This window comes from Thamnophis sirtalis, unplaced genomic scaffold (genome assembly GCF_051295495.1).
Source record: "Thamnophis sirtalis isolate CommonGarterSnake01/CBP01778 unplaced genomic scaffold, rThaSir2_p1.2 scaffold_2, whole genome shotgun sequence".
In the NCBI taxonomy this organism is placed as follows: Eukaryota; Metazoa; Chordata; class Lepidosauria; order Squamata; family Natricidae; genus Thamnophis; species Thamnophis sirtalis.
Genome location: NW_028261382.1, coordinates 101,014,749 through 101,041,014, shown reverse-complemented (window position 1 = coordinate 101,041,014; position 26,266 = coordinate 101,014,749). Strand labels below are relative to the sequence as shown.

The following is a 26,266-nucleotide window of genomic DNA, read 5'->3' as shown; positions in this document are numbered from 1 at the left end:
GACTGTGCCAGAGAAGAGCCAAGCTGAAGGAGCCCCTCCCACCTTCAGGGGTTGTTTCCTTTATTGGTACAATTCCCCAAGGGGGGGTTGCCTGTTAGATATCGAAAGCTGTGCGACTGCACCACGGCCTGGACTGGGAGCCACAGGTGGGCTATGCAAGCAGCTTCCAGGACTCCTTAAAAAATATTTCTCTTCCATCCCTCTGATCTGTGGCCCTCCTTTTCCATTTCCATCCCGTGGGGCAGAGAGTGGAAAGAAAGGGATTTCAGGGGGCTCCTGTAAGCGGTTTGCCTACTGTGCCCGCAGCTCTCGGCCCCGGCCCATAGCGCGGTCACATCGCTTTCAGTACGTACAAGAAAGTGACACGGCAGTAGTCCCTTCTAAAGGAGGGGTCTCCAACCTTGGCAACTTTATGACTTGGTGGGCAACTGAGGAATTCTGGGAGTTGAAGTCCACGTCTTAAAATTGCCATGGTTGAAGTATTGGTAAGAGTATTAGGATACCTGCAGATATACTATCTGAAATAGCATAGATTCTCCTGCTTGAGCAGGGGGCTGGACTAGAAGACCTCCAAGGTCCCTTCCAGCTCTGTTCTGCTCTATCTTATGAGCCAAGGTGGCGCAGTGGTTAAATGCAGCACTGCAGGCTACTGCTAGATCAGCAGGTCAGCGGTTCAAATCTCACCGGCTCAGGGTTGACTCAGCCTTCCATCCTTCCGAGGTGGGTAAAATGAGGACCCAGATTGTTGGGGGCAATATGCTGACTCTCTGTAAACCGCTTAGAGAGGCCTGAAAGGCCTATGAAGCGGTATATAAGTCTACTGCTATTGCTATTGCTATATTATTCTATTCTAGGCAAATGGAAGCACGAGGGGTGAACCTGACTAGTCTTGTTTCTTTCCATCTGCAAAGCACAATGGCAGGCACTGATTTCCCACTTAGCTATTGCATCACTTTGTGGCAGAATTTCCAATCCCTGCGGGGGTCATTCAGTGAGGACCACCTGTTTTTACAAGTCACAATAAGTTTGGACGCTTTGCGGAATCAGTTGTATAACACAAGGACCCATTGAAATGGATGGCTTGGGTAATGCAGCTGGTTTTCTGCCTAGAACAGTGTTTCTCAACCTTGGTAACTTGAAGATGTCCGGACTTCAACTCCCAGAATTCCCCAGCCAGCATTCGCTGGCTGGGGAATTCTGGGAGTTGAAGTCCGGACATCTTCAAGTTACCAAGGTTGAGAAACACTGGACTAGAACCTTCCTTTGCAACGTTCTCCTGCCCGTGGCCACTTAACTGCACATCCACCCCCTGGGAGCTGCAGGACCCCCTGAGGACCCCAAGCAGCCCAGGGGAGCTGGTAGCCAGTGGGGTGCCCCGGCCTCCTGGCATCATCTGTGAAGGATCAAAAGAAGAGATCAGCTTTGATGGCAACCTTGGATGGCGTTTTTGACCAACCTCTGGCTGCCCCTCCGTTTATGTCTTCCAGAGTCAACTCCAGTCCTGAGATCTGGTTGGGAACCTTGTTTTGGGGGCCTTCAGCCGCGCACACCCCTCCTGCAGCAGGAGGGCAGCTCTTCCGATGTGCCCGGCTGCCAAGATGGTGGAGTCCTCGGGCAGCAGCTGTAAGCAAGCCACACACACACACAGACCCTTGGCTGGGCCCCTGCCGGCCGGTGGGGAGCCCTCTCCTCTCCCCCTGAACCTCTGACCCCCTTCTGCAGCCAGCCGAGTGGGGCAGAGGAAGAGGCCGCACCAGCAGTCCCCGCCTGCTGAAGAGGAGATGAAGAAGGAGCAAGGGGCTCCCCTCCGAGCAGGGCAGGCAAGGGGGCGCAGGCTCTGGGGCCACCTCCGGAGGGGCTTCCGCCGGGCAGTGGAAAAGGTATGTTCCTCAGAGGGTCTGCCTTCTGGACAGCCCCCTCAGCAGGGGAGAGAAGCAGCCCAGCCCTTTCTCTGTGGCCTCGTGGGCTGGACACCCTCCCCTCCCCTCCCCTGGGATTCTGTGGGCTGGAAGAGGAAAAATTAAGAGGCGCTTAAAAGCACCTTTTCTTAAAGGGCATCACAAGAACTTAAGGAAATTTTATTTCTGTGATAATAATATATGTGAAATTGGTAGGATAAAGGCATTGAATTGGCACAGAAACAATCTGATACAAGGATCACCTCTGCCGAGATGGGCAGCATACAAGGTTAAGGACTACAAAAGGCAGAGGCGAGCGAATGGGCCGGGAAAAGCCGTCCCTGCCTGCCCCCATCGTCCCCGGCCAGGAGGAGGAAGAGTGGCATCCAGAGTCGGGTGCCCATGGCAGTGCTGGGGAGGATGGGTGGGGGAGTCAGAGCAAGGAAAGGGCCCCTCTGACCCAGAGGTGTGCCGCCGTCCAGCAGAGGGCCCCAGGGGCCCCAGGGTAACACCAGGCAAAGGGAGCCAGGGCCGGTCTCTGCTCAAGGCTTCCCCAGGGAAGGTAGGTTGATGGGGGCAGCAGCAACATAACTGGCCCCTCCCCCCTCCCCCAAAGAAAGTCTGGGAACCAGTGGTGGGTTTCAAAAACATTTTGGGACCTCTTCTGTAGGTGTGGCCTGCTTTCCGGGTCCACTGGTGGAACCTCTTCTAACCAGTTCAGTGGAGGTGGTAGGAACCCACCTCTGCTGGGAACCCCCACTCCTGCCAAGAGGCCGAGTCTTGCCTTTCAGTCAGATACACACACACCACCAGATGGCCACGGATAAGGAGACACCCCCCCCCCAGCAGTCAGAGGAAAGTAGAAGTCTTCAAACAGGCAACTTTAAGACTTGTGGACTTCAATTCTGGCTGGAGAATTCTAGGAATTGAAGTCCACAAGTCTTAAAGTTGCCACGTTTGGGGACCCCTGGAGTAAAGCCACCTTTTAAAAGGGACAAGGTCCCTGCAACACCCCCCTCCCCCTGTGACCTGACCCTTCTGAGGGTTGATGGTCAGCCTTGTGGGCAGGGCTGTGCCTCCTGCAAAGCGGAAGAAGACTTTTCCCATGTTTCATGCTGGCACTGCCAGGGAGCAGATGGCGCAGAGAGGAAGAGGGTTGGGAACTCAGGGCGGGGTCCTGGCTGGCGCTGGCCAGTCCTGCCACAAGGTCCCCATCCAGCCACAACCTCGCAAAGAGCCGGCCCCTCCGGACACAGGCTTTTCTTCCCGGGTCAGATGAAGAACGAGGAGATGAAGACCCTCCACCTGAGCCATGGGCTGCAGCACCAGTGCCGCATCGTCCTGCCCAGCCCCGTACGCCATGTGACCCACGACCTGCAGAGAAGGGCCTTCGTGGTGCTGGACGCGGCCAACACGCTGCACCTCTTGACGGAGGACGGCTGCTGCAGGGAGAGCGTGAAGGGCCTGGCCCCCATGACGGGCATCCTCTATGCCTCCCACGTCAACCAGTTTGTGGCCTGGTTCACGGGAGGCCTGCAGGTCCTGGACTCCAACTTCCAGCTGCTCTCGCAGGTGCCCTCCTCCCTGCCCATCCGCTGTGGCATCTACAGCAAGCAGCTGAACAGGATCGTGACTGCCGGAGACGGGAACCTGACCCTCTGGAGCTTCCGTTACGGCTCCCGCAGCCTCCAGTGCCGAGCCAGCGTGAGCACCGGCCTGGGGCCCACTGACCTCTTTGTCCGCCTCGCCCTGGACACCGGCAGCCTCAGCGAGCCCCACCGCTGCTTTGCCTCTTGTGCCACCGGTGTGGCCACCTTCGACATCTCCAGGGGGAGTCTCCTGGCCTTCAGCACGAAGCTCCATAGCAGGTGAGGTTGCCACGGCTGGGGAGGGCCCCCTGTGGCCCCATGGCTTGGCTCAGCGCTCTTTGGTCCAGAGCTTCTCGAAATCTCCAGGAGGCCAGAACGGGGCTCCAAAGGTACCATTCCCCTCTTGTCCTCAGCATCCCTCACTTGGGGGGGAGGAATGAAGGAGAGATCTGGCAGTGCCCCGCCCCATCTGAGGCTGCTTTGTACGTGAAGAAGGCAGTATTGTGGCGCAGGGCTGGCCTCGGGCTTGGGCCAGGCACTGGTGCCTCCAGCTAGGTGTGAACAAGGTGCCGTCCTGCTTAGAGACGGCGGGGGGGGGTGTCAATTCCAGGTGCCTCCGTGTCTCTTTGCAGAGAGATCACAGACCTTGCGTATTGTGAAGCCATTGGCTGCGTCATCACAGCCTCACGGGACACCACCATCAAGGTGTGGAACAAGGAGTGGCACATTCAGATCGTCTTTGTGGGGCACACCGGTGAGTTCGGCTGCCCAGGTGCCCGTCGGTTGAGCAGGAGGAGGAAGGCTTCCCCATCCTTGCCCTTCCTTCCTGCCCACTTATGGACAAGGAGGATGAGGTGGGCACAAGAGTTGCCCCGTTCCAAAGATCTACACGGCTGCTAGAAGTTCAACAGGCGAAGCTTCCATCCACCTGAAAGTGGCTGGTGGGAGAGCTGAGCCTCTTGTCTGCCGAAGGCTCCTCTGCCCTCGACTGCTGAGCCCACGGCTGGTTCTCCCCCAGGGCCTCTGAGCAGTGAAACTCTGGGGAAGGCCTGCAGCTTCTTCTTCCTCTTGCTGCCCCCCCCCTCCTCCCTTCTGCCTGCAGCTCCAGTCGTTGCTGTGAGCATCTACCCCCGCCGCCCCCTCATCTTCTCTGCCTCCCAAGATGGGACCATCCGCACCTGGAACCTCAACACCATTGACCAGGTAGACCAGGTCCACGTCTCGGAGCCCGTGGAGTCCCTGGACACCCACACCAGTTCTCACGTCTTCTCCATCTCGGGCTGCACCCTCAACCTCTGGAAAATCAACCAGCTCTACTCGCTCTACACCGCGCTGGGCTCGCCCGTCAAGCGGCTCAGCTGCATCGACCTGAGCCTTCTGGGCAACTTCCCTGCCCGCATCCTCTGCCTCTGCCGGGACTCCACGGTGCAGCTGCTGGAGGCCCAGAGTGGCGTCCCCGTGTCCATCCTCTCCTTGGACCAGTATTCCCCGGCTCGGGACGTGGCCTACTGCTTGCCCCGGGAGACGCTCTTCGTGCTGCTGGAGCAAGGCCAGGTGCTGCGCGTCAACGCTGCCACCAGCCCCATGACGGTGAAGCGGTCCTTCAGCAGCAGCCTCTGGGACTCCAAGCCCTGCTGCATCCTGCTCTACAGCCACGTGGTGGAAGCGGAGAAGGTGCAGGCCACGTGGCTGGAAGTGATCCAGAACCAAGGCTACCGGAAGAACTGGCAGAAATCCACCATCAACATGCAGGACAGAAACAGGTAGGCGGCCCCCAGGAGCCCCGGCTCTCGCTCCCTGCGCTCCAGTCCACAGCCGCTGCCTGGCCTGCTCATGCATCCAGTAGAGTCCCCGGGGGGGGGGGGTGTCTTCCAGCCATTGCCTGGGGGGGAGGGGCTGCCCTGGCGTCTCCTGGACAGCTCTTGAATTTCAGGGAGAGGCGCCTGGCCTGGAGGCCTTGGCTGAGGAGACCCACCCTGAAAGGCCAGTCTTGGGAGGCACTGAGAGAGCGGAAAATCTCAGGCAAAACGCCTTCTGCCACGGGTCAGAGCTGGGGGCACCTTTGTGCCCTCGGTGTGTTTCTCCCCACCAGATTCCTGCCAATTCTGGGGCACAAAAACGGTTCCCTGAGCGTCATAGATTGGTTCTCGGGCCGAGTGCAGTACACCGTGGAGGCGCATAACCCTGAGCGGGTGACAGCACTGGCTGAGTACACCACACAGATATGCGTCTTGTCAGCAGGTGAGTCTCCAGGCCCCAGAGGGGAACGAGAAATGGCCTAGAGAGGCCGGCCTCTGGGGGGTAGAGTGGAAGGCAGCCTTACACAGCTGCCTCCGGAGTTCTTCCGCCTTTGGTGATTTGGGGGGAGCAATCCTGGAAGGCCAGCTGTATCCCCAGGTCTGCCAGCATCCCTACTGAGGTCACCAGCTGCCAGCATCAGAAGCCGCCGCTTCTCACAGGCTGCCCACAGTTTGGTGCCAGTGGACCAGCAACCCTGGGAGGAAGCCGTGGGCAGCATTGCCAGGAAGTTCCCTGTGGAAGGGCTTCCCCCAGCCCTATGCCGAACTGCCCGAGGCTCTTTCGCAGCCCCCCAGGAAGGCAACTTTTCCACTGGGGTGGGGCTGCCTTCCGCTCTAGGGAGAAGCTGCCCCTTGGGGTGACTGGCCCAGGGAAAAGGCCTTGTTGCTTCTGCCGCCCCAGGGTGCCTTCCCCCCAGGAGCCCTCCTCTTCCTCCCCTGCTTCTGGGGGCAGCAGAATCTCCTCTCCAGCCGAGAAGGCTCCTCAGGGGTCCCTCCTCCTTTCCTGGGGGCTCCACCCCTGGGGGTTGCAGCCATTCATCTGGAATAGCACAGGGTCTCTTGCTTGAGCAAGGGTTGGACTAGAAGACCTCCAAGGTCCCTTCCAGCTGTGTTATTCCCACACTGGGGAGCAGCGTGTCGGAACCTTTGCTCTCCCTGCAGAATTGTTTGAAGCTGCTCTTTTTTTCAGTGGTGTCACAATAATACTTGGAGATTCTTGGTGCTTCTTCTCTGTAAAAATCCCAGTTAACCCCCCCCCCCCGCCCTGGTTTTTGGGGAAGGCATCCCACTCTAGAGCCAAGGTGGCGCAGTGGTTAAATGCAGCACTGCAGGCTACTGCTAGATCAGCAGTTCAGCGGTTCAAATCTCACCGGCTCAGGGTTGACTCAGCCTTCCATCCTTCCGAGGTGGGTAAAATGAGGACCCAGATTGTTGGGGGCAATATGCTGACTCTCTGTAAACCGCTTAGAGAGGGCTGAAAGCCCTATGAAGCGGTATATAAGTCTACTGCTATTGCTATTGCTCTAGAGCCTCTCCACTTCCCACGAAAGAAGAGGGACTCCCGCAGCCTTTGGGAGGGCCAAGGGCAGAGGAAGAGCCAGCAACGTGAAGCAGGGAGGACGGGTGGGGGTGTGTGTGTGGCCCACCTAAACCTTCTGAACAGAATCGGCTCTTCCTCTCCCTCCCCTCCCCCCCCCTTTGAATCCCAGCAAACCTTCCTGGCTTCCACCTGCACGCCTGGCCTTCGGGTCTGAATCCGCTCATCTGGACCGCCTCCTGGTGCTCCTCTCGGGCCCATTTTTGTACTCCACCCACCTTCCTCCGTTGCCCATTCGCTCTTGACCCCCCCCCTCTGTACCACTTTCGCCCTTTCCCCACCTCACTCCCTTGCAGCAACTCCCTTCCCAGCCTTCCCTTCCCTAACCAAGTGGCGCCTTTGCCCGGAACAGGAACTGACCTAACGGTGAAGATGTGGCGCCTCTTCCCCTACACGGAGGAGAGCCTCCTCCTCCTCCTGTGCATCTCCTGCGCCTCCCCTGCGTGGCACATGTGCTTCCTGGGAGAGACCCTGGCAGTGGCCTTCCAGGACCCCGAAACGGTCACTTACAGCATCGTCCACTACAATCTGATGGAGCAGACGCGCTCCGAGCACGGACCCGAGGATGACGCCCAGGATGACATCACCGGTGGGCGAGAGGAGCCCTGTTGGGGACCGGGGGAGGCAGAAGACCTCGTTCCACCAGGACTGGGCGGGTCTCAGCTCCATCCTCCCCCCCTCACTGTGTGTCCCCCCTCCTCTTCCCAGGACTCTGCTGCTGCCCAAACCTCCAGCTCTTTGCCTCGTCCAGCCGGGATGGGTCGGTGAAGATCTGGGACCACAAGAACAAGCTGATCCGGTGAGGGGCAGGGTGGAGGGGGGCCCGAGGGCCTGGTCCCGAGGGAGCCAGCACGTGGGTCCAGCGTGTGGGTGCAGCTTGCCCCCTAACCCTGCAGCAGCAAAGGGGAGTGGCTGTGCCCAAGCCTCCCCCCCCCTCAAGTCTGGTCCAGTGCAGTGCTGATCTCTTCTCCTGGACCCTGCTTTCCTCCTCCTCCCCACAGGGGCCCCATTCGGGGGGCTCACCCAGCTGGGCTCCAGGCAGCCAGTGAGTGGGGCTGCTCTCCAAATGCCGCCTCTGCTTGGCCTCCATAGAGAGAGAGGCTGCTTCTGCGCTTCCTTGGGACTCTCTTTCAGCAGAGGGGGTGGGCTTTCCTCCCCTGTCTCCCATCTGGGGGTCCAGGGCCCCAACCTTGCCTGCCTTCCCTGCAGGCACCTGAAGCTGAACACCATCCCGGAGAGCCTGGCCTTCGCTAACCACAAGGGGGACCTGCTGGTGGGCCTGGAGCAGCACCTGTATCTCATCCCCCACACCCAGTACCTGCCCAGCTACTACCAGATGCAGGTGGGTCCAGAGGACACCCTTGCTGGTCACCCGAAGGCCCAGGGCTGTGGGCCTGCCTCTCTGCATCCCCTCCTCCTCCTCCTCCTCCTCTTGCAGCTGCTGTGGGCAAAGTTCCTGGAGCCCCTCCAGGACGTCTCGCTGCCCATGAGCCCCTCCACCTTTGAGGCCCTGGTGCAAGAGAACGACCGCCGCTTGAGGCAGGAGCTGCCGGTGGAGAAGTCTGAGTGAGCTCCTGGGCCTGGGCTGAGAGGGGGTCTCGGGTGGTAGCAGTCCCCCAGCACCCTTGCCGCGTAGATCCCCGAGCATCAGACCAGAGGTCCCAGGACACTCCCCTACCCTACACTCTGTCCCCATTGCTCCTGGGGGCTCCTCCGCCTTGGGGCGGCTTTAGGTTCTCAAAGGCCTGGTGCGTCTGCGCTGCTTTCCACATGCGAGGGAGCGCCTGCGTCTGCACACGCCTTCACGCCACTCTCCCCTTCGACGGCCTTGCCACCTTCTCCGCAGAGCCGAAAGAGGGCGACGGGCATAGAGCCACCCAGCTGGGTCTCCCGCCTCAGGGGGTCCCAGTTTCTAACCGGGAAGTCCTAAATATCTGAGGTGCCCGAGGGAAAAGGTGGGGCAGGGCGTCTCCCCCTGGGAGGAGAGCCAGAAGAAGGGAAGGGACACAGCCTGGACTCCCGTGGAAGGAAGGGCCGCCCGGAATGTGGATGGGGAGCCTCCTGGGGGTTGGGAATTTGCTGGAGCTGCTACTTGGGTCCTCCCGGATTTTGGGGGCAGGGGGTTTCCTGCTCCGTGGCCTCTGTGAGGAAGCCTCTCTTGTGCCAGAGCAGCTGCAGCCCTGGGGGTGGGGATGAGGTTGGGGGCCGCCAGGAGAAGGACCTGCTCCTCTTTCTGCAGGTCCAGCATGTCCAGCACCTTCCAGGTGCCCCTGAAGGAGTCCAAGGAGGTCAGGGAGGCCCGGCTCAAGCAAGAGGTCAGTCATGCTGGGACAAGGGAGGCTGGTGCGGCTGGGGGTGGGGGATGGCAGAGGGAGCACAGTACAGCAGGAGCCACCTGGGGGCTTGGCTGCGCTTGGAGGCTGAGCCGGAGGGTTTTGCAGGGCATTGCGCAGGTGGCGGAGAGGAACCGGGACCTGCGGCTGCTGCAGGAGGGGAAGCTCAGCCGGGCCAAGAGAGGAGCCCTCTCCAAAGAGATGCAGGAGGAAGCCTTCAGGCACTACCTGGGCTTCTTTTACAAGGAGCAGCTCAACCTGCAGGTGGCGCTGCGGCTGGCGGGGCTGCTGGGGAGGGGTGGGAGCGCAGGGTGGGTCTGGGCCTCAGCCCCCTGCCCCTTCTCAAGAGCTTCCCTTCCCAGTGCCAGCCCCCTTCTGTTGGTGGCCTTCCCGGGCACCACGGGGCTCCTCCACTCCTGCCCCAACCATTTCTGTGCCATGGAGCTCCTCCCATGCCCTCCCCTGCCATGGGCTCTTCTGGGCAGTGGGCATGGGGAGGGGCCGTTCTCTGCAAAAGGCTGCGCACCCAGGCGAAGGCTGGCAGTCCGCTGGTACATGGGAACCCCCCTTGACCAGGTCTGGCAATATTAATAACGGGCAGCTTTTTCCCCTGTCAAATGGGGGGAGGTTCCTAGGTCCCCTGTGTTGGATCCCAGCTCAGCCCTGCCCCTTCTCCCCACAGATCCCTGAAGAGGATCCTTTCGATGCCGATGAAGTGCTGGAATCCCTGGCCCAGATGGATCCTCTCTCTGCCCTCCGCGGACCCGCCATCTCCCGCATGTTCCTGGGAGGATTCACAAAGCCCCGGAGTCTCGAAATGGGCAGCTCCCTCTTTGTCGTAATGGGCCCTTTCACCCTCTCTGGGGTCCCTGGGGTCTCTGGTTGGATTCTGGGGGGGGGGGAGCAGCCAGCCCGGAACCCGACCAGGCCGCCTCTTTTTCCCCCTTGGGGGGTCCCCAAAGCTGCAGTCCCTCTCCCCCCCGGGACTTCCAGCTGCACTACCTCTGTGTCATTCTGCATCCCAGGGCTGTGGCCGGGCAGGGTGTATGCTGAGTGCCCCCCACCCTTTGCTGGGCCTGCTTACAGAGGGACCTTTCTTCCCCCCCCCAGGATATCAGCCCCTCCCTGCGTTGCACCTCTTCTCTGGCAGTTCCTGGCTCCCTTCAGGTGAAGAGGAAGAAGGTGAGGAGAGTCTGTTTGCCCAGGTGCCAGATTGGTGGGAGGGGGGTGCTTGGGGGAGGTGCTGGGAACCTCATTCCAGAAAAGAGGGGTGATAATTAAAATGGGGTCCAGCTAATTGGATTATTTTCCAGCCCCAAATGTAATGGTGTTTCCCATCAGCAAACTGGGAAATGGCTTCTGGCAGCGGGGGGGGGGGAGGGCTGGGGGCCTGGGTGGTTGGGCCCCTGAAGCCCCCACTGCCAAGGCCAGGCCCTGAAATCCCCCCCCCCCCGGCTTCTCTCAGGTGGAAATCTGCGCTGGCCCCTCCTCTGCCCGGATGCAGGAGACGCCCCCCCTGGGGAAGGCTGGAGCAGCCCCCACGCAGGAAGCCCCCGAGGCCCTCCAGCCCCCGTCAGTGGGAGGCAGCAGGCAAGGCTTCCAGCCCAGGCAGAGAGGCCCCGAGGAGGAGGAGGCGGCCATGGTGAGGGTCCAGGCGAGCAGCTCTGGGGAGGCTGCTCCACCGACATGGCTGCCCTTTGCTTCCCCCTCCCCCTGGCTTTGGCTGCAAAAGGGTCCAGGGGACTCCAGGCCGGCCCTGCTCTGCCCCCCCCCCCTGTCTTCCAGGCCCCCCTTCTGGCTTTAAGGCTCCTGAAGAGCAGCGGGCAAAGAAAGGACGGGGGACGCTCTGCCCGCTCCCCCGGGTGGGCCTGGCGCTTGGGCAGCAGTTGTGCCTCTTGGGGGGAGATGGGGGAGGGGCCACAGGGGGGCTGGTGTGGGAGGTCCGGCTGTCCTGCTGAGCGGGCAAAAGGGAAACATCAGAAGGGCAGTTAGGTGGGTTTGTGCCCAGAGCCCGCTAAGGGGCCTGCTCTCCCTCAGCCTGCAGAGCGCTTGAGCCCGGTCAAAACGTTGGGATCTCTGGTCTCGGTTACCTCAGAAACCCCCTCGGTCCCCAGCCCCACCAGGCACTTTAAGAGTGAAAAGGTAAGGGGCCCCTGCAGCCGCCAGCCCTGTCCCCCCCGGCCAGGACTTTGGTTGACCCTGCAGGCGCTGGGGCTCCATGGCGCGTTTCTAGCCCCGGAGTTGGGAGAGAACGCCGGGGTGGAGAGGAGGGAGGGCTCCGGGGCAGCGGGAAGACCTGCTCTCCCACCAGGAGGAGGGGGGCCTTCAGCTGCCGGTTACTCCCCCTGGCTCAGCGGCATGAAGTCACCTGCACATCCAGGAAATGTTGCCCCAGCAGATGCTCCCTTCCCCAGGGGGGGCTCTAAAGGAAGCCTCGGTGGGCAGAGTCTTCAGATGGCACCTGTGATTTCACCCACTCCACTCTCTGCCACCAGGAGCCTTTTAAAATAGGGGGTCTGGTTCCTGTGGAGGTGGGGTCCTGGGAGGCCATTGCAGTGAGAAGGGTGTGTGTCTGTGTGTGTCTGTGCCCACCCGTCCTCTCCTGGTGTCGTGTGCCCAGAGCGTCCTCTTCAGGGAGCCCCTGTCAGGGCAGCAGAGCCAGGCGTCCCTGGCCTCCACCTTGCGTTTGAGGAGCCCACAGGCGTCCGTCATCGTCAAGGGCTTCTTCCCAGAGAGGCCCAGCAGCCCAACGGGGTCTCTGGCGGTGAGCAAAGCGTTTGGGGGCAGCTGCCCTTCCCTTCCCTCGGCCAGCGTCGGGCTGAGCCAGGGGGCACCCGCGAGGGGGAGAGGAGGCTGCGTTGCCCACCACCCACCTCGGTCCTAAGCAGGGTGTCTGCGGGTGGCCCCCCTCTTCTCCCCATGGTCAGCCCGTGCCAAGGAGCACCCTGGGCCCCCTCGTAGCTTCCCTTTGGGCCTCACCTTGCCAACTGCACTCGCCCCCCCCCTCTGGCTCTGCGGCAGAACAAAGCCGGGCGCTGAGTTGCTCCCCCGTAAAGCCAAAGAGTGGCTTCTCAGCCTCCTGGCCGGAGTGGATCAGGCCCTCTGGCCCCACATTCGCAGCGGCCGTCGTATTCCGGGGTTCCTGGGAATGGATGGGGGTGCCTTCAGCCCCCCCCCCCCAAGCCAAGAGCAAGAGGGTTGCATGCCCTCTCTCTTGATGGTGATATTAGTGGGAGGGGGGGCATTTTCCTCCCTGTGCTGCCCCCCACCAGCTCTGGAGGAGATTGTCCTCCTCGCCGAGGGAGGGGCCCTTGTGGGTGCCCCACCTTGGCGCCTGGGAGGCCCTGCCCTTTCCAGGGGGAGGTGGAGGGGGGCTGCCCAAATCTCCTCCTTCCTCGTCTCCAGGAGCTCAAGAGCCTTCAGCTGCCCAAAATATCCTCGGGCTTCATCCCCAACTCCGTGGTCGTCCAGCAGCTTCACACCGCAGACCTGCTGGAGGGGGAGAAGCTGGTGAAGGTGATCGGACCCCAGAAGGTGAGCCCCTCAGGGGAGCCCGGGAGCCCTTTTGGCTTGGCACCCGGGAGAAGTGGCGCCAGGTTGCTCTTCTTTAGAGATACTGAGGGCGGGGAACGCCTCCCCCCCCCCCAGGACAGCCTGTTAGCTGCTGCCAGAGCACGGAGGCTGTGCCCCCAACTCAGCGGGTGCCATTTCACTCCCAGGCACATCCCCTTCCCTGGGAGGACCCCCCTCCTGCTTGAAATATCACCTGGTTTGGGCAACAACCCCCCCCCCACACACACAGGGAAGGGAGGGAGCGGGAACGAAAGGATGAAAGATGAGAAGTCCCAAGGAGGGCAGAACCTGCCAAGCGAGGGGGCGATTTGAGACGAGGGACCAGGGGGCCCGACCACCCGAAGAGCCACGGCTGAGCTGGCTACTGTGCAGCGCTGGAGGCTGGCTTGGGGGGTCTGCCCTGGTGCTACAGACCCCTCCCCCAAGGGTGGTTCCCACTGCAGGATTTGCAGAGTCCCCCACCTGTACCTCCATCCCCTTCTCAGCCCTTTCAGGGGGCAGAGAGCCTCTGGAAAGGCCGGGCAGCCTCGGGGTTCTGGGTAGGCAGGCCAGAGGCCGGCTTCTCTGCCCGCGGCCCTTGCCCCAAGGGGCCTGAGGACCCTCACAGGCTGGGACGGGCGGAGGATCAACTCCTTCAGCCTCCTTCCAAGTGCAGAAGGGAGCCGAAGGGAGTTGACCTTGATGGACGGGAGCAAGAGCCATTCCCAGGTCAGGGGGCCCAATCCTGGGCGACTTCAAGGCTTGTGGACTTCAACTCCCAGAACTCCCCAGTTGCCAAGGATTGCCCGCCCCCTTTGAGCTGGCAAAAGGCCGGATTGTTCTAAGCCCAGGGAGGAGGATTCCCAGGAGCAGCTCAGGTTCCCTGGAGAGGAGAGGGGGAGGCTCAGGGAATCCCAGCCAACTTCCACAAAGCGATGCCAGCCGTTCTCTGCTTTCCAGCTGCCCTGGGGGCCCCGGAAGGGAAGGGCTGCCCTGCCACTTGCTCCTCTGCCTGCCGCCTGTGGGCGCAGAGGGAGGGCTGGGTTTTGGGGGCCAGTGAGGGACCCCTCCCTCCCTCCCTTCCTTTGCCGGCCAGGTGTCCCAGAGCTCCTCCAAGGCCAGTTCAGTGTGGTCGTTTGAGGAGGACGAAGTGTCCGAGGAAGAACCGTGGCTGGCGGGCCAGGAGACCCCCTCCAAGTCCTGGATCAGGCCAACCTGGATCAGGCCAGCCAAGGAAGATGCCCCCTCCACAAAGCAGGTGCCTCCCTCCCTCCCCCCCAACTGCTGGGCTCCCCTGGCTGCCATCCCAAGGGGCGCCCAGGAAGGAACCCAGCAAACGCACCGGCTGCCCTGACGTGGCCCCCCCCTGCCCTCCCTCATTTCAGAGCCTGCCTGGGGTTTTCCTGACTCAGCTGGACGAGTCCCAGTACGCAGAGCCACAGGAGGCCTTGCCGGCATTTGTGCTGCCCTTTGTGGGCCAAGAGTGGTTCCAGAACCTTTTCCCAGAGGTGAGGGGCCCCCGGGAGACCCAAGGAGACCGAGGGAGTCCTGCTCCCACCTCTTTCACTTTCCAGAGCCCCTGCCCTCCATCCTTCTTGGGGGCGGGCTAGCCTTGGGGTTGCCTTGCGTTAGTGACCTCCATTGATAGAAAAGGGGGCACAACGGCTCAGTGGTTAAAGACAAAAGCCGTCCACGTTCAAGAGCCAAGGACCGCATGAAGGGGTGAGCTCCTGTTACTGGCTTCAGCTCCTGCCCATCTAGCAGTTCGAGAGCATGCAAATGTGAGTAGATAAAATAGGTACCACTTTGGTGGGAAGGTAGGAGTGTTGTGTGTGCCTGCTGGCCGCAGGGACCATGAAGCATCTTTGGACCATGCTGGCCCTTCTTGGCCAGGGGATGGAGATGAGCCCCTCCCTCCAGAGTCAGAGACCCCCAGCAGGGGAAACCTTTGCCTCAATTGATAGGAAACCGCACCCTGTTGGGGCTCAGCCTTGAGGTCCCCTTCCAAATACTGAAGAGAACGTCACCGATAGCCACTCGGTGCCCCAATGCGGAAGTCAACCTGGGCACAAACAGTGGCGATGTCGGCTTGCTTCACTGATGTAGAAACCGACAGCCCGAGTTGGGCCCAACATGTAAGGGGGATGGTGTGGATCGGAGGGTCAGGAGAGGCCTGAGGGGTCAAAGGGTTCAGGTTCAGGGGATGAGAAGCCCAATGCAGACTTCCTCTTATGAACATGGGGGTACCCCCTGCCTGTGTTTCATTAACATTTGGGCATGGGGCCAGGTCACCTGAGGGACCCCTCCCATCTGTTCAAGTGGAAGAGCTATGTTCTGGGTCCCTTCTCTAAGGAGGCTCTGTCTGGTGGGACCCAGGCAGTGGGCCTTGGTTGCAATGGATCCCTTCCTCTGGAGCTTAGCCCCAGCTGCCTCCTCCTCCTCCTCCTCCTGAGCGGGGCTCCCCCTCTCCGCAGGGTGTCCGCCCTGAGATGCCCTTGCATGCCTTGGTGAAGAAGCTGCAGCAGTCGCTGGTCACCTCCAACTTCCACATCAAGACGGAAGTGCTGGGCGCCATCACCTACCTGGAGGACCAGCTGGAGGACAAAGCGAAGAGGTGGATCCAGTACACCCTCTTTGAAGTGCTGAATCAGGAGGGCAACACCCCCTCTCTGCAGGTGAGGCTGCTCTGCCACCGGGTGCTGGAGGGGCAGCCCGGGGGTGAGGAGGGGGCCTGGCGGGAGGGCCCCGGATGCCCCACTGGGGCTCCCCCTGGGATGGGAGGCATCTGGGCAGAGTCGGGGTCCACCAGAGAGCCACCCGCATCCCAGCCCCACGGGGGAGGAGGGAGGTAAAGGTGGGCCCTGCCCTGACCCCTCCTCCCATGAGGGCTGCCGGCTAAGGCCTCCCCCTCCCCTTTCTAGGAAAAGAGCCAGGAGCAGTTCATCCTGGCCGCCCTGCGCGTCCTCCTGGACCTGGACAAAGACAGCCTGGACTTGATGGTGGAGCTGATGTGCTGCTACTTGTTGGCTGCTCCGTACGCCCGGTGAGGGTGCCGCGGGAGAACCAGGCCTGCAGGTTTCCGCCTGGGGAAAGCGCCCTTCCTTGGCCCAGGAAGGGGGGAGCTGTCTTCCTGGGATGGAAGCCCCCAGGGGCGGGCACCGCTGGTGGATTTCGGCCTCGACCTTCTCACGAGGGAAGGCTGGACCCTCTGGGAGCTCAGGCTGAAGGCGGGTAGCCATTACCGGCTGGTGACAAAGAAGCCACTGTGCCAGCTCCGAGGCATGCTGCTTCCCGGCTGTGTGGAACATGGGGCCTGGCATTCAGGACGGTTGTGGTGCAGAGGAGACTGATCCCTTGTGCTGGTAGACCCCCTTGGCTGCTGCCCCGGGGCTGGCTGGCCTCTCTGCAGGAGCCCTGGGCAGGAAACCCTCCAGGGGGCAGATCCCGGCAGTCGTCTAGGGCTGCCTTGGAAGCCCCTCTCCTGCTGCGGCTCCTGTGGCTGCCCAGGGGGATGCCCGTCTGCTGTGGAGTGCCACACGACTGTCTTTGTGGCAGGAGGCTGGGGCAACACAAGGAGTGGGGCCCTCCCTCCCTGCGTCGTGTTTTGGGGCTGTGCTGTTGCTACGAAGCTCTGGCTAAGCCAGGCTCTCCTCTCCCCCGTCCAGGGCAGTCTTCAAGAGCATGTTCCAGGAGTTGGGGCTTCAGGACCCCCACAACTTTTTCTTCAAGGAGATGAACTCCTGGATGGTGGAGATGGGGGACCCCAAAGAGGCTGTCCGGAAACTCAGCCGCGAGTGGCTGGAGGAGAAGATCAGGATTTTCAAGGTGCTCCGTTTGCCGCTCTTTGGATGCCGCCCCCAGCCTTTCCCAGCAAAAAGCCAGTCCGGCGGCTGTTGCCCCTGCGGCCTCTGAAGGCTCCGGAGACCAGAGAGGCCTGAGTGGCGCGGCTCCGACCCCCCCCCCCCCCAGGTGGCCTGGTGGGGGAGCGTGGCTGCCGTAGGGTTGCAGGCAAGGGGTGGTTTTTCTCTGCCACTTGGGGACCTGGATTCAGAGCAGCCAGGCCTCTTTTCCCCTTAGGGAGGGGCCTGGGGAGAGAAGTCGGCCACCTGGGACTCCCCCCGAGGGGACGCTTCCGCTCAGCAGGAGGGCCGCGGCTGGGATCCTTGTGAAGGGGGAGGGGGCAGCGAAGAGGACCGGGGCTCATGGCCGGCAGGAGCGCTCCTCAGGCCTGCCTCTTCTTTTTTTTTTTTTTTTAATGTATATTTTATTATGTTTTCGTTCTATACAATCACATATTCACTGTGCTTGATCAGGGCATATAACATTGAATAATAAACACGGCCCTCATTTATATAGAAAATGCCCTCTACAATACAAACCCAGTATACCACCTTGGCCTGCCATACACCCTCTTTCAACCCCCTCCAACTTTCATTCTTCCTTCTCACACACCCCTCTACGCCTACTTCCCCTCCCCTTCTTTCTAACCCTATCACTCCCTCTCCATTCCCTCCCTCCCTTCTCCTCCTCCTCTCTCTCACCCTCTCCACCCTCCTTCTTCTTTCACTCGACTCTTTCCTTCGGTATCTATTACCTTCCAGTATATTCGGTTTGTACTATTTTCGCACTAACATTGAAAAGCCACAGTATACAAATACAATCATGGAATTTAACACATATTGTATTTCCCCCCTCCCCCTAAGTCCCCACCTCCCTTCCCTCCCCCCGACTTCCCAAAGACCATACGTGGTATAATTTTTGAACAATCACAGTCTAAAATATCTCTACATTGAACTCAGCTTCTTACTGTTACCCAAATTTTAAACAATTTAAGTTATTACCGATACTAAGCATAAGCTATCTGGAGTTTTTTAGTCCCATATTTACTTTTTATGTAATCAATCCACTTTTTCCAGTCTCTTTTGTATCTCTCGTTTGAATGTTCTTTGAGATATGCTGAGATTTTGGCCATTTCGGCTAGGTTCATAACTTTCAGAGTCCATTCTTGAATTGTGGGTAAATCTTTCTTCTTCCAATACTGCGCCACCAAGAGTCTTGCTGCCGTTATTAAATACAGGATCAAATTAGTCTCTGCTACTGTAAAATCAATGCATATACCCAGTAAAAACAGCTGGGGGGTAAATTTTATCCTTCTTTTAAAGATGTTTTGCAGGATCCACCATATTTTTATCCAAAATGCCTTAACATTACGACATGTCCACCATATATGAAAATATGTAGCATCACAAGAACCACATCTCCAACATTTAGGTTGAACATTTGGATACATAGAGGCAAGCTTTTTAGGATCTAGGTGCCATCTATAAAACATCTTATAAAAATTTTCTCTCAAGTTTTGTGCTTGTGTAAATTTCACATTCCTTACCCAGATTCTTTCCCATGTTTCAAGCATTATTGGTTCCTCGACATTCTGAGCCCATTTTATCATACAATCCTTAATCAGTTCCGTTTCCGAATCCATCTGTACTAATACATTATATATCCTCTTTATATGCATTGAGCTTTGATCTTTTATTTGTTTAAACAAATTATCCTCAACTTTTACAAAGCCAGTTTTTTGATCTGTTTTCCACCTAGCTTGTAGTTGACCATACTGAAACCACGTTTGAACTACCTTCTCTTCTTTAAGTACCTCTAAAGATTTTAGTTCCATCACCCCTCTTTCTGAGGGTGTCCCCTTGGATGGCTCAGGCGCGGCTTTCCTTTCCCCAGGAACACAGAGCTCGCCAGCGGGAAGAAGAGGCCGTCTCTGGGAAGCAGCTTCCCCTGGACACCAGCCACAAGGTGGGCTGCAGCTCAGACCCCCCCCCCCAGCCCTGCCCAGTGGGTGCAGCTGGGCTCCCCCGTTTGGCCAAGGAGGCCTCTCTGGGTCTCCCCATTGTTGGTCAGCCTCAGGCCCCGCCAAGGGAGCCACGGAAGAGACTCTGGGGAAAACGGGCCACATCCACACAGGGAGATTCTTTCACTTAGGAAGCTCTCCAAGGGGGCGGGGGGGGGGGGGCTTCCGGACCACCGGCAGTTGTGCTTTTTAGATCCAGGGAAGGAAGAGGCTGGAGAAGAGCCACAAGAAACCCAGGAAGCAGGCTGGAAAGCTGGCCAAGGCTGCCCACAAGGTAAGGCTGGGCCTTCCCTCCAGGTGGGGGGAGCCTTTCCGGAAAGCCAGCAAGGAAGGTTGTAAAGGGCCATCAGGGGATTGTGGGCAGCTTGGAAAACCGTCCTGCGACTGTGGGATGATGGGACTCTGAGAACCGTTGACGGCTACCATCCTGCCCTGACTTGCAATGGTCCTTGACTGGGCGGGTCAGAGGGAGGGGACTCCCTGTACGCACCACTTGTCACTGGAGGGACTATGTGCCATTAAAGCTGTTCGTAGATCTTCTCTGTGTGATGCCTAAGCCGACGGCGAGCTTTCCCAACGGCGTCTGGGCCACCACAACAGAGACCGTTGCTTTCCCAGCTGCCCAGGGTGGTGGCCGTACCTCACCTCAGGGTTTACTCCTTTACTCCGCCTCTCAGATTGGCTGTCAGGAGGGGGTGGGAAATGGGAAGGATGGGCTGCTCTCACTGTCTTGTCTCCCTATTTGGACTCAGGAAGAGACGGAAAGCGAGGGGGAAGGGCGGGAGAGGCGCAGCCGGAAAGGCCACCAGAAGGTGAGGCTTCCTCCAGCCCTCAGGTCCTCCGGTCATGGTGCATGGCCCAGCATGGGGCGGGGGGTGGGGGGCTTGGGCAGGCTGGGTGTGTCCCATACTTTGAGGGGGGAGGGGGGGCTGCTAGGGACCCTTCCTGGGTGCATCCTTGTGGGGACAGCTGGAGGCCCCCTTGAAGCCCCCTTTTCCAAAGCAGCTTTCAGGATCGCGACTCCTTGAACCTTGATAGGAAAAGTGGCCCAAGGTTTGAGGGGGCTCTATGAGCCCCCCCCCCGGCATTCTGAGGGGCAAAACACACTCTGCACTTGCTGCATTTGCTGCACAATCACCATCAACCAATAAAGGAGAATGTTTGTAGCTGAAATGAGGAGTCCCTGGGGCTCTCTGAGCTTGGTCATTTTCTTGCAGGCGTTTCATTATCCAACTGATGGTGTTACCTAGTTGGGTCATGAAAGAAAAAGACCAAGCTCAGAGAGCCCCAGGGACTCCTGATGGCCATAAAACAATGCCCTCCACATTCTCCCTGCACAGTCACCCCACACTCCTAGAGCCCCTCAAACCTTGGGTCACTTCCGATCTGGACTACTGTGATGCGCTCTACCTTGGGCTGCCCTTGAAGAGTATTTGGAAGTGCCTCCGGCTTTGGCCCGAGTGGCCGTTGTGGCTGAAGGCCCAAGCGAAGCAAGGCAGTGCAGCTGGCTCCGTTTGGGCCCTGCTGACCCGTCTCTCTCGCCTCCTTCAGCGCGTTCGCCCCATTGACGCCATCCAACATTTTACGGAACAGCAGCTGCAGAGAGAGGTGGAGGAGCTGAAAGAGGCCGTCCCTCCGACAGCAGTCTTCCCTCCGACAGCAGTTTCCCCCCCCAGGGACACCGTCTTGGCCTTGCCCCCTCCTCAAAAGTAAGTTGCAGGACCTGAGCAACTGCGGCCCAGGTTCCCGCTTGAGGGCCTGGGCAAGCCGGTGCTGCTGGTGGGAGGGGAGGCTCTGCCTCTGCAGGGCTTCCGGGCTGGTGGGAGTTTGGAGGCACCAGATTAGGGGAACTGGAGCCTCCCACCCCACTCCGGTTGCTCTGCCGGCCAAGTGAGCTACGATCCACCGGGGCGTCTGTTGCAACTTCTCTGGCGCTCCTTCTGCGAATCTCCTTCCTCTTGGGACCCTGAAGGCTCACCAGGCGTGAAGCTGGCAGCCCCTGAGGAAATGGGCGAGAAAGCCCTGCAGGTCTAACCCACCTTCAGGCTGCCCTGGGCGGGTTCTGAAGGAAGAGGGAAAGCGCCACCCACAGAGGGGGTGAAGGACGGCTGGAGTCGGGCGAAAGGAAAGTCCCAGAGGGGCAGATTGGTCTGCTGCTGAAGGGGAAGGTGGGCGCAGGGCTGCAGCCCCTCTCAGCTGCACAGGAAGAGCTGCGGCCCATGGATACCGGGCAGCCTTCTGGGGTCTGGCTCATCAATGGGCCCCGTGGCGGCATCTGGCCAGCCTCGGTGAGAGGAGGAGGGTCCATTGGGCTTCCTCTGTCCTCCTCGGTCGGTGGATCCCACTGCGCTGGGCTGGTGGGAGCTCCTGCTTTTCTCCGACAGAACGACCAAGGCGATCCTGCGCCTGGGAGAGACCAACGCCATGCTGAGAACGAGGATTGCTGAGCGTGAGTGTCGGGGTTGCTCCATTGCTCTAGCGGGGCCCCTCCTTGCCCCCTCCTGGCGGGTGAGATGGCTGCAAAGTGCTTGGCACCCTCCTGGGCGCCTCCTGGCCAAGCCTGCTGCTGCTGCTGCTGCACTCTGTGCCAGGGCCACCTCATGCCAGCCGCACAGCCAAAGGACGGCAGCCGGGGCTTTCTCTGGCTTTCTGACCAGGCCACAGGTGGGCTGGGCAGCTGCTCAGGGAGGGGAGTCAGTGTCTCCTTCAGCTGAAGGTCCAGGAGTCCTTTCTCCTCCATTGGTCAAGAACCGCCCGGTCGGTGCTGATCCAGCCCTAGAGCGGTCAGCCACGGAGGCTTCTTCTGGGTCGCCTCTGGTTCATCCTCGCGGAGGCCCCAGATAGGAGCCCGTCTCCGGCCTGGCCTGAAGCTCCTTCCCTCCTCCTCCCCTGTGTCCTTCCTCCCCGCAGGCTTCTACTTCCCCTTCATCTTCCCCCGCTTCCTCATGAAAGGCTTCGTCCCCTTCGTGAAGCTCCCGCTGCCGAAGGTCACTTTGCAGCCCTTCCCGTCCCTCTCCAAGAGGCCGCCGAGCTCTTTCCCTGCCGGGCAGCAGCTGGTGCACAAGTATTTCATCCCAAAGCTTTCCTACGCCGACAGCTACCCCTGAAGGCTGGGCTGGCTGGCAGAGGCCCAGGCGGAGCCGAGGGGCTTCCGAGGCGGGAGTCGGACAGCCCCCTGGCCGAAGAGCCGGGTGGCACCAGCCTGGCACAGGCACACATGGACCACTGGACCCACCTGGTAGCAACCACCAGGGAGTCTCCTGGGTTCTGACGCCCGATCAGATGTGCGGACAGAGGGAGGGAGAGGCGCCAATAAAGTGGAAAGTGGAGCCTCTTCCTTCGCAGGGAAACTCTTTGCTCAGCCGCTCCTGGGCTCCCCTGCGGGGGGCTGGGGGGAGAGGGGCGGTTGAAGCACGGAAGCCTCGGGCGGGGGGGGGGAGGCAGAGGGAGGGGCGCCGTCCGGGCAGGGCACTTGGGCCGTTCCTTCCCAGCCTCACCAGGGGGGCAGAGGAGGAGGCGGCTGCAGCCCCAAAGCCCCCTCCAGCTCCGGAAGGAGAGCGGGGGCAGAAACAGACTCCCCCACCGCCCCCTGTCCCTCGGCGGCTCCGGAGCGCCGCCTCTCCTCCAAGGGCGAGCAGGACGAGGCTCTCCGCCCAACGGGAGGCGGCAGAAGACGGCCCGGCGCCTCCGAGCACCCTGGTGCTGGGCAGCCGCGGCGGTGGCGCAGAGGCCCCGGGGGAGGCTGGAGGGGGAGTCCTCCCCCCCCCCCGGGACCTTCGTGGGAGGCTGGGGAGCCCAGCGGTTCCTACCCCGCAAAAGCCCCCCCCCGCGGGGTGGGGGTACCGCCAACGACCCTCGGCCGACGCCCCCTGGCGCCCAGAGCCGCCATTGCAGCCCGGGGTGGGGGGCGCGGTTCCCGCAGGCGCAGACGGCGGTCTCGGTTTCGCTTTCGTTTCCCCCTCCCTGGCGGGTGGGCGGGGCCTCGGCTTTGGCGCGAAAGGAGGCGGCGCTGCAGAGGCTGGCGGTTTCTCGGGGGGCTCCGGCGCCCCTTCCAGCAGGCAGGTGCGGGGAGGGGCCGGGGGGCGAGGTGGCTTGGCGGGCGATCCCAAGGAAGATTCCCCCGTGGAGCCCTGGGCAGGCAGGGAGCCTGGGAAGCCCGGCTCTTCCCGCGGGGGGAGCTGCCTGGCAGAGGGTCTCGGCTTGGCTTAAGGTCGCTCTTTGCTGCCCCCCTTCCTGCCTTCCCTGCTTCCGAGCCTGGCTCTTCCGCCCCCTCCTGCCCGTTTCCTCGGCCGGGGCCAGGCGGGCGCCGGAGCGAAGCCTCCCCCTGGAGGGAGGGGGGCGCCCTGTGTACCTGGGGAGGGAAGGGAGACTTCTCCTACGTGGCGCAACCAGCGCTTGCTCGGGGTCCCGTGACCCGGTTTCCCCAAAGCGCCTGGAAGCGGCTCCGCTGAACCCCGTTCGAGGCTCCCGATTGGCGTCGGAGTCCCGAAGGCGCCGCTCTTTGCGCTGCTGGGCGGAATAAACGGGTCGCCTTTCCCGCTTGGTGTGACGAATGGGCTTCGGAACAAATCCGGCGTTTGGCCAAAAGAAGAGCCGCCGTTTGCTTTCCTTGCCTTTTTGCAACGGGACCGTTTCCAGGGATCCGATGGAAATCGAAGAAAGCGGCGATAAAGTCGGGAGACGTTAATAATTAACGGAAAGTAGTAATTGAAAAGGAACAATTCATAACTATTAGGTTAATGCATTTAGAAATTAAAGATATTAGCAAGACGGGCTGAGGCACCTTCTCCAAAGAGGAAGAACTGGGGGAGGAAATATTCCAGAGAGAAGTAAATTTTCAGCTTCTGTGCTCCCGAGGAAAGAAAACGCTCCGATGAGAGCAATTCTAAGGGGCAGGTGGGGCTCAGAGAGCAGTTGGGCCAGGAAGGTCCCGGAGGTTCTGGGCGGTTTATGGGCATGCCTGAGGGGGCTCAGCTTCAGATGTGGCACATGTGCCAAGGGAACCACTGCAGAAGAACAGAGGTCTTCTAGTCCAGTGTTTCTCAACCTTGGCAACTTGAAGTCCACAGGACTTCCAAGTTGTCAAGGTTGAGAAACACTGTTCTAGTCCAACCCCCTGCTCAACAGGAGACCCTACATCTCAGGTGTGCAACCTTGCCAACTTTAAGTCTTCCGGACATCACTTCCCAGAATTTCTCAGCCAGCTGGGGAATTCTGGGAGATGAAGTCTTACAGGTCCCAACCTTTGAGACCATTTGAGACCAATAGCTGTCCAGTCTCTTCTTAAAAGCCTCCAATATTGGAGCTCCCACAACTTCTGTTGCTCCACTGATTAATTGTCCTCACTGTCAGTAAATTCCTCCTTCCTTCCAGTTTTGATCTCCACTTGATAAATTCTTGTGCCAAACCACTAACTGAAATTATGTTTTGGCTTATAAATCATAGCAAGATTCTTCTTTATTCTTAAGGAAGATATGTAACCATTGCCTAAACCAACGCTTTCGAAACCCTCAGAAACTCAATGTGGTGAATGAACATTTATAGAAAACCTTCCATAGTTACAGACATATGGTTATATTGCACAGATATGCTCCATTCAACATCCAAAGTGGATCAGGGCAGCTTTGTATTGCAAATTGGTTCTTGAAATGTAACACTTTCACAAATGCATTGTTAATAAACTGACAAAGCTAGGGTGAAGTAATTAATAAAATCAACACAAGTGTTTAAAGATCCGATTGGCAACTAACATTTGGCATTATTAATAATACTAAATTTGAAAACTATGTTTAAAGATTTACATTTCAAAATCTAGCCTTGGAGAGCATTAAGAGCTAGGTAGATGAATTGGAAATGCCAGTTTTATTGCCACAAGAGACAAGTCTAGACTCATCATTTACAGAATCTGAATTAATAACAACTTACTAATAAATCTCAATGAGGGAATTCCCACATTGAGATTTATTAGTAAGCTCCACATAGAATCCATAGATATTTCAGTTCCACAGTGTTTACAAAAGATAGTGGATTACACCAAGGAGAAAATAAACCTACTTCATACAAAGTTCTAAAATGTTTTCCATGAAAATGGGATGTTGAGCCTGGAGCAGGTCCGGCAATCAATCATCGTCTGTCCCAAATCATCAACAGTCCCAAGTATATCAGCGCAGGATCTCATTTTTGCCCTGGGCCAGTTAAGATTGCAGTGGAATCAACTAGCATAATACCTTTGCCATGAACAGATTACTCTGACCATGGCAATGGCCAGGGCAGGGGGTTGGACTTGAAGACCTCCAAGGTCCCTTCCAATTCTGTCATTCTGTTCTACTCTAGTTGCCTTTTGACTCTCTGACATCACCGCTTCCTGCAGGGAGACAGGGCTCCTTGGATCGGCCCGCCGGGTCCCCTCCGGATTTCTCTTGTTTCCAAATTTGACATTCCAGTTTCCAGTCAGCATCAGCAAAATATCTTCTTTCCGTTGATTTCAAGTAGGACTTGATCATAAAACTCATAAATTCTCCTGCATCAGTGATCAGAACATAAACTTAGCTAATGATAATCATGGTTTGCTCACCAAGTCAAACTTGGTCATTGAGTGCCGTGAACCCTAGAGCTGCCCCTTGCTGCGTCCTTCCCGATTAGGAAAGTCGGACAGGTCCTCCTCCGTGCTTCATGTCTTCATGAACAAAAGTAGCACCTTCTGGCTGAGAGTGTCCAATTCTAGCCTATCTCCATTTGCTGATGTCTGTCAATATATTCCAGCTTCTTCATAGCTGAGATAGCCAGTTAGAGGAAAGAGGAGACAAGGCATTAGCAAAGGACGTGTCCAGAAGCACAAGGAAGGAACCATTGGAGCGAGCGTTCCTTTACCAATTACAAGGTTAGCAGAGCAAGTGGCTCTCCTATTTCTCCTCCATCTGCTGCTGTCGTTAAAACACCAGGAAATCTTCCTGGGATACGTAAGCCATCAAATGTCTTCTTTGGGTCTGTCTTCTTCCATGGGCTGAATTGAACCCAAGAGCTGTGGTTCATTCGTTTAAATCAGGGGTCCCCAGTCCATGATCGGGTTCTATGGTCTGTTGGGAACTAGACCATGGCAGACGAGCAGGCAAGACCAGCCAACCTCATGCGGCCATCGCCACTATTGATCCACAGAGTCAGGAAGGTTTGGGACGGCTGATTTAAATAGTCCCCTGGAGTTTGGGATGCTGCCTCTTTCCCCCAATGAGCAGCGTTGATACTCAACGAGGTTGGGTATTTGAAGGACAATATCTGAAGTTGATCTGAGCAAATAAGCAGCCAAGGAATGAGATTGTTTCGATCTTGGAAGAGGCTTTGTGGGTGAATCGGACGAATCCACATTGTCTGCTGCTGAACGAAGGAGGTTGGCCTCTACCTGCAGGCTGTTTCCCGTGGAGCCCAGAGAGTTTGCTCTCCCAGGGAGAAACGGATGTGGGCCCCGCAGAATGGGGAGTTTGGGGTGGGGGTGGGGCAGGCAAGGAGGCTCTGCTTTCCCAAGGCATGAAAGCCAAGCTGCCTGAACATCTGATGGGGCCCTCTTCGTTTTCTTAAAAGTGGGACCTCTGTAGAGCCAGGCCAGCTCCTGCCCTCGGGCTCTGCCACCCCATCAAAGTGGGG

At 59.0% G+C, this 26,266-nt stretch overlaps 2 protein-coding genes across 2 annotated transcripts in view; both read left to right on the top strand.

The window, feature by feature from the left end:
• Positions 1–1,491: 1,491 nt before the first annotated feature.
• On the top strand, positions 1,492–21,962 carry WDR97 (WD repeat domain 97). Its single transcript, XM_087706584.1, has 29 exons — positions 1,492–1,623; positions 1,723–1,880; positions 3,174–3,766; positions 4,120–4,241; positions 4,590–5,250; positions 5,580–5,728; positions 7,236–7,472; positions 7,592–7,682; positions 8,093–8,225; positions 8,322–8,449; positions 9,123–9,198; positions 9,325–9,480; positions 9,899–10,054; positions 10,327–10,398; positions 10,682–10,858; positions 11,254–11,358; positions 11,837–11,980; positions 12,622–12,750; positions 13,865–14,026; positions 14,154–14,276; positions 15,243–15,443; positions 15,690–15,811; positions 16,434–16,593; positions 18,502–18,573; positions 18,822–18,902; positions 19,381–19,440; positions 20,180–20,337; positions 21,013–21,077; positions 21,539–21,962. The coding sequence occupies exons 1-29, from the start codon at positions 1,581–1,583 to the stop codon at positions 21,733–21,735; spliced, it is 4,731 nt and encodes a 1,576-aa protein (XP_087562710.1). The 5' UTR covers positions 1,492–1,580; the 3' UTR covers positions 21,736–21,962.
• A 3,759-nt stretch (positions 21,963–25,721) lies between these two features.
• Positions 25,722–26,266, top strand: part of NUGGC (nuclear GTPase, germinal center associated) — a 31,872-nt gene continuing 31,327 nt past the window's right edge. Inside the window, exon 1 of the mRNA XM_087703530.1 lies at positions 25,722–25,736. Coding sequence (XP_087559656.1) covers positions 25,722–25,736 — 15 coding nt within the window. The remainder of the gene's footprint in view (positions 25,737–26,266) is intronic.

What these genes read in the sequence shown, in the direction of transcription:
- WDR97 (XM_087706584.1), top strand. Translation starts at nt 1,581, where the DNA reads ATGTGCCCGGCTGCCAAGATGGTGGAGTCCTCGGGCAGCAGCT. An exon ending in CGTCTTTGTGGGGCACACCG is followed by an intron (nt 4,242 to 4,589) that starts GTGAGTTCGGCT and finishes TTCTGCCTGCAG; the next exon opens with CTCCAGTCGTTGCTGTGAGC. An exon ending in AGGAGCAGCTCAACCTGCAG is followed by an intron (nt 9,481 to 9,898) that starts GTGGCGCTGCGG and finishes TTCTCCCCACAG; the next exon opens with ATCCCTGAAGAGGATCCTTT.